A 6,000-nucleotide genomic window follows, 5' to 3' on the forward strand; every position below is an offset into this window, starting at 1 on the left:
CGCAGCACCGCGTCTCCCTCTCGTCCCAGCGGAGGCGACCCTACGGGGCGCCGCTCCCCAACCTGGGTTGTCTGCAGACCTTGTCCACTCCATCTGGCTGTGAGCTCCCGGGCTGAGAAGCCCTGGTCTTTCCAACGTCCCCAATCGGTAATATGGACACCACCAACTCAAATGCCCATAAGGGGCAGAAAGATCGTGGCAGCGATCAAAGGAGGGACTCCTGGGAGGGGGTGCACCGCAGGTCCGCTTAGAATGGGCAGCTGAGACTCCGCTCCAGCTGGTGTCTGTAGTGTGGGGATGGCGCCTGGTATCTCTGGGCGTTCCCACAGAAGCCAGAACTCATGATTCCAACATGGAAATCCCTGGTTTTCAAGTCTGCCACCCAGTGTGCACGGCTGCACTCCTCACCCAACCGGGGGCCACCAAGTTGCAGACTCTTCAGTAATAATGACAGCAGCAAACTCAGGCAGATGTTATGAAGCACTTTATAAACTATACATCATTTGGCTCTCACAACAGCTGAAGGACACAGGCACTTTCCTGATGAGGAAACCAAGGCACAGAGGTCAAGTGGTTTGCCCACAGTCATGGAGCTGGAAGTGGCAGAATCAGGATCTGAACCCAGGCGGTCTGGCTCCAGGGTCCCTGATCTTAACCCCGCCGCAGTAGCCCCTCAACACCACCTCTGAGATGCACCTGCTGGCCAACCCACCCGCATCCATCCTCCTTACAGGCGGGGACACTCACCCCCACTGGTGGTGTCTGATGCCGACAGCTCACACCTGTACATTTCTCTGGAAGATTCCCTTGGCCACTGGGAGCCACTTGTCCTAGAGATGGATGTCTGGGAGTTACTCTCCCACTCTCTCTCTCTCTCTCTCTCTCTCTCTCTCACACACACACTTGCCCTCCTGACACAGCCTGCTGTCAGTGACTGATGCGGGGACAAACGGGTGGACTCATGCTCCGGAGCTGCCACGGGCCCAGCCTAAGTTTTGACGCCATCTGAACTCACCTCTTGACCCAGCTCCCTGCCCTGTACTGCGTCCCAGATGCCCTTCCCCTGAGGGTGTTCCCTTGATGACCAGGAATACCCTCCTCAGGCTCTGCTTCTAACAAACCCAGCCTAAGCCAGCCCACCTGCTGAGTGACCCAAAGCCTGCCTGTCCTTTCTAACCAAGGCGTGCTGAAGGCTGCAGGGAGCTTATCTCTGCCCTGTCTGACCCAAGGTGGCACAGCCCTCTGCTGTCATGCTACCCTCACCCCTCACAGGTCCCAACCAGGCTCAAGTCAGCGCGCACACATCCACGGTGGCAGGCTCCTCTCGGGTGAAGCCATCACCAAAGCCCTCGTCATCCACCAGGTCCGGCTTGCGGCAGCACATGGGGCAGAGGCGGTTGCGCACAGCAGAGGCCCGGAGCCAGATGACGAGGTTCCATCGCTCGCCGATGCCCAGGGGCCGGGCCCCGTGCAGCTGGCCGCCCCGGTGCAGGATGCCCTGGCCCACCACGTGCTCCACCTCCAGGGGCTTGGCCAGAGCTGAGGGCGCCTGCAGACAGCGGGGCTCAGGCCTGGGCACTCCTGGCTACCCCAGGCCCTGCCCGGTGGGTCACACACACTAACCTGGAAGAGGCCCCCAAAGTACAGGGCACCTCCAGTGAAGGCCTTGCCCAGGGCCACGTTGATGGTCAGCTCGGCATTATCATAGTGGCAGCCCAGCTCTCGGTCCTGGCCTGGCGCATACTTGACCACAAAGGCTCTGTGGCTGTCTAGCCAGCCCCCGCCACAGTCGGGATACAGCAGGGCCATCAGCGGCTGCAGGAAGCGCTCCCGCAGCGGCGTCACCAGCGGCTCATCCAGGCCCAGCTCATGTAGCAGCACCTGGGAGGAGGGTCCTGGGGTCAGCCTCAAAGCTGGTGGGGCCTCACCCTGTGTCCCTTGACTTGTTTAACTTCATGATCCTTCCGCAATTTCATCTTCTAGAGAGACCGAGGCAGACAAAGGGCCATACCGCTGGGCCACAGTGCTGCAGGTGAGTTCCCCCAGACCAGGAGTCCCCGCCTCCTTCGCCCACAGGGCAGAGCCTCACCCACCCCATAGTTGTTCATGGTGTTGGGTCGCCCCTTGGGCAGGTCCGACTGCTCAAAATGCTCTAGCTCCTCCAGCAGGGCCTGGCAGAACGGCGCCGTGAACACCGGCAGCCGGTAGATCCGCTTCTCCTCTGCGGAGCAAGGGACAGCCTGTCAGCTGAGAGCTGTGTGAGCCAGGGCAGGTCTTCCCACCTCCCCAGTCCCAGTTTCCTCTTCTGAACGATGGGGAGAACTCGGGCACCTCCCTCTCAGGGCTGTTACGGCAGTTAAATGAGGCACATGTGTGTGCGTGTGTGTGTCCCCCCACAGTGTCCCCCAGGCCCCTCCCATGGCTCCACATCCTGGCAGCGTCAAGAAACTTCACTCTTGCCCACTGCTCAGGCCTAGGGGCGGATTTGCTCCCCTCCGGTGCTGGCCCTGCTGGGGTGCTTCACCCTCCCTTGCAGGTCCTTCACCTCAGCCCACACCTGTCTCAGCTGTCCTTCTGGTAAACTCTTCGGTCCACCCCAGCTGGCACCCGCCTGACACAGGCACTGAATAACTGTGTATCTTGGGTGAGTGAGTGAGTGAATTCAGCTGCCCCGCCCCTGTGCCTTCCTCCTCCTGCTGGTTGGGTTTTTGGAGTCTCCCACTCCCTAGTCCTGCCAGGTCACGGAGCCAAGACCTCACCTGACACTGTCTCCAGCCTCCGCAGAAGGCCCTTGAGGTCTGCGCCTGGCAGTGTGCTGTACTCAGCCGCAGCCAGAAACTCGGGGGCCAGTGCCACATCCTGGGGGCAGAACACACAGGCCCACTGTGGAGCAGGCAGCCCCCCACCCCAGCCAGGGTGCTGCCCCCTCCTGGTAACCTGCCCCTGCCAGGTACCTGCAGTGGGCTGTAGATCTCAGGCCATGCCGGGTGGTAGGAGCTGGCGATGAGGGCTTTCCTGGCAGCTGACTCCTGCCCCAGCCGCTGCCGCCGCTGCACCTCCTGCTCGAGCTGGGGTGGCACAGCACCTGGTTACCAGGACAGGCCTCTCACCCCCTCAAGGCCATTGTACAGATGAGGAAACTGAGGCTGAGGAAGGCCAGAGCAGGTCCAGGCCGGGAGCCAAGTCTCCCCATGCTCCTGAGTCTCGAGGGGTTGATTGCAGGTACCCAGCTGCTAGCTGAAGGGGACTCCTTCCAAAGGGGCCCCATCCCACTCTGGGCTGCACCAGCCTCAGCAGGGCTGCAATGAGGGCCACTCAGGGAGGGGGCCGAGTCCCAGCCAAGTCTGTGCCCCAGCAGCTGCGGAGGGCTCACCAGGGAGCTTCCACCACTAACCCTCTAGGAGGGAGGAGTGGGGCACAGGAAGCATCCCTGGTGCCACCGAGGCAAGGTCAGGGGAGGGACGGCCAGGAGCCTGGCGGCCCTGTGGGACCTCAGCCCCAGCTGCTGGGAAACCTGGAGCAAGTGACTCCCCTCTTTGAGTCCAATTTTTCCATCTCAAAAGGGTGTGAGGTAGACAGCTTGGCATTTCCCTTTTTCCTGGTGCCAGGCCTCAGGTCAGTACCAGCCGGTGAGTGGGCACAGGAAAGGGGAAAGGAGGGTTTAGGAGCCCTTCAGCGATCCAGGCCTGGCAGGCCTGAGGCTGGGAGACCCCCTCAAGCTGCTGACACATCTAAAAAGGAAGGTCTAGGCTGGGAGTGTAGGGGGTGTTGCGGGGTATGCAACGTTACCTCTTCTAACAGCTGCTGGAAGTCCTTGGGGCTGATGCAGCCTCGGCTGCGCAGGATCTGGGGGCAGAAAGGTCAGTGAGCACGACTGTGTAACTTTGAGCAAATCACTTACCATCTCTGAGCCACCTTCCCCTGCCCACGAAGGTGAGAGTCCCGACCTCACAGGGTCATCGCGAGGATGAAATGCGGTAAGCGCTCGGCCCAGAGCCGGGCTCCCGGCTTCTCCCAACGTCGAGCCAGGCCCTGCTGGGAGCACTGCACAAACGCGTCAGTTCACCCATTCCTCACGACAGCCTCACGAAGGAGCTGCTGTCATCCCCCGTTTAAGGGGAGACAACGGAGGCACCGAGAGGCGGAGCCATTCTTGTTGTCAGTCCTGAGCACGCGGGCAAAGGAAAGGACCTGGGACAAAGGTCCCTCGTCCGCCAGCCTTCCCGCCCCGTTCTCTGCAGGACCGATAGAGGCCACTCACCTGGCCGTAGTCCCGGCGCAGCTGCTCCTCGCCCCGGAAACGCACGTGCATCCCGTAGCGCGCAACGTATAAGTTCTCCGAGCAGAAGCAGGCGCACCGAAAGAAGCGCCTCGGGGCAGCGGCCGTCGCCATGGTGAAGAGGCGCGCGCGGCCCCGCCGGCAAGCCTACGAGCACTTCCGGGTACGCCCCCGAGGGGGTGTGACACCAGCGGCCGAGGGGCCAGTCTAAATTTCCAAGCGCAGAAAAGAACGAAGACTCCGCCCCAGATAAACAGCCTGCCATGCAAAAAGATGAACCGGGCCGGGAGTGGGGGTGGTGGGGAGGTGGCTGCTCGTTTCGCCTTACAATGTCCCCATCCACGCGGCGGGGGTTACTCGCTCCACTTTATAGATAGATGAACTGAGTCACATCTTCACTGGACGTGGAGAGGCAGAACTCGGAACCCAAGACCTTTGGCTGCCTCCTTTTTCTGCTCGGAGCTTTTGCAGAACCAGCCAACGCACAAGGGCAGTTAAGGGCGTTTGGGGTTCTGTCTCGTTTCCTCCAAATGCCGAGAACCACCTCGTTCTGTGCGTCTGAGCTTGGGTTTAGCATTTCTTCCCGGGTCCCTGCGTCTTCTCTCCCACTGTCTCACGGTTTCTCCGCCGGTTGCCCTCGTGTCTCACGAAAATACTCCGTCCGGCGTGACTTCCGGTGACTCTCCTGAAGCTTCAGGTGTGTGTTTGTGGGGGGAAACAGGGCGAGGTCTGCCTGTGACCACATTCCGCCCAAGCAGATGAGTGATATTTCCCTTATAGAGCGTGCGTCCCAACCTCGGGGAGACCCATCACAGCACACACGGGGACCCCATCGTGGTACACACCCTCACCCACGTACAGAGTTGCACACTCATGCACAGCCTCACCTACTCAGTACACTCACATCCCGCACACACCTGCTCACGCTCACAGTCCTACTCCTTTCTTCTGTGTGGCAGCCTGAGCTGCAAGGCCCACCCATTGCTCTCACTGAAGCCCCAGGGCCCAGAAGGGAGATAGGAGACCTTCATACCCTGGGATGCGGTGCCTGGCCGTCCTTCCCAGCGGACTCCGTCAGCCCGTTTGGAGCCCCAGGGCTCAGCCAGCATGGTGTCCCTGCCTTTCCCCAGTACTTTGCGGAGAGGGCCCCTGCTCTCTAGGCAAAGCCTACACCAGCAGCCTGCGTGGTTTTCACACTGGCGGGGCTGTCAGAACTTCCTGAGTGTGCATGTCTCAGCGATTGTGTGAGGTGTGTACGTGGAAGTGTGTTTTGAGTGACAATGTCCCTGCCCTTCTGAATGTCTCAATCAAATGAGGGGAGACAATTACGTGATGAAGTTATTTTCAAGTGGTTGTGAGGGCTAAGAGACAAAGTGGGTGGTGATGGGATAGCCAGTGCCTGGAGGTGGTTTCTTTAGACAGGTGTCCAGGGAGGGCCTCCAAAGAGTGACATTTCAGCTGAGCCCTGACCGCTGCCGCAGCAAGGTCTGGCAGGCAAGGGCTGCTGGCGAGGGAGCTGAAAGTAAGGTCACTTAACAGCGGTGGTGGGCAGGGCGTGGGCGGAGCTTGCACAGCAAGGGTTCTGAGAGGGCAAGCTCTAGGGACCCGGGCCACAGTGGTATTGGGGCCCAATCAGTCGGCATAGGAGGCCACGGTTAACATTTTGGATTTTACCCTCCACACAGAGGAATCTGTTTAATCCTCACAGCAAGCCCCAAGAG

The 6,000-nt window shown here is 60.5% G+C and overlaps 1 protein-coding gene across 4 annotated transcripts; it reads right to left on the reverse strand.

The window, feature by feature from the left end:
* Positions 1-467: 467 nt before the first annotated feature.
* OGFOD2 (2-oxoglutarate and iron dependent oxygenase domain containing 2) lies at positions 468-5,386 on the reverse strand. Of its 4 annotated transcripts, XM_045200830.3 has the most exons (9): positions 4,262-5,350; positions 3,790-3,846; positions 2,955-3,068; positions 2,760-2,859; positions 2,094-2,221; positions 1,624-1,881; positions 1,302-1,549; positions 748-830; positions 468-593 (listed from the first exon to the last, which is right to left on the reverse strand). In XM_045200830.3, the coding sequence occupies exons 1-9, from the start codon at positions 4,391-4,393 to the stop codon at positions 586-588; spliced, it is 1,128 nt and encodes a 375-aa protein (XP_045056765.2). In that variant the 5' UTR covers positions 4,394-5,350; the 3' UTR covers positions 468-585. The 4 variants fall into 4 exon arrangements, with proteins under 4 accessions (XP_045056765.2, XP_024422619.2, XP_045056769.2 ...); XM_024566851.4 differs by having other exon boundaries at positions 468-830; positions 4,262-5,346; XM_045200834.3 differs by having other exon boundaries at positions 468-830; positions 1,264-1,549; positions 4,262-5,340.
* Between the last annotated feature and the right edge of the window lie 614 nt (positions 5,387-6,000).

The sequence above is a fragment of the Desmodus rotundus genome, chromosome 7, assembly GCF_022682495.2.
Source record: "Desmodus rotundus isolate HL8 chromosome 7, HLdesRot8A.1, whole genome shotgun sequence".
NCBI lineage: Eukaryota > Metazoa > Chordata > Mammalia > Chiroptera > Phyllostomidae > Desmodus > Desmodus rotundus.

Bases quoted from the DNA above. Each gene is read 5' to 3' on its own strand.
- OGFOD2 (XM_024566851.4), bottom strand. From the start codon at position 4,393: ATGGCGACGGCCGCTGCCCCGAGGCGCTTCTTTCGGTGCGCCTGCTTC. The intron at 2,222-2,759 runs GTGAGGTCTTGG...CTTGCTCCGCAG, and splicing joins GAGGCTGGAGACAGTGTCAG to AGGAGAAGCGGATCTACCGG. The intron at 831-1,301 runs GTGCGCGCTGAC...ATCCATCTCTAG, and splicing joins GAGCCTGCCACCGTGGATGT to GACAAGTGGCTCCCAGTGGC.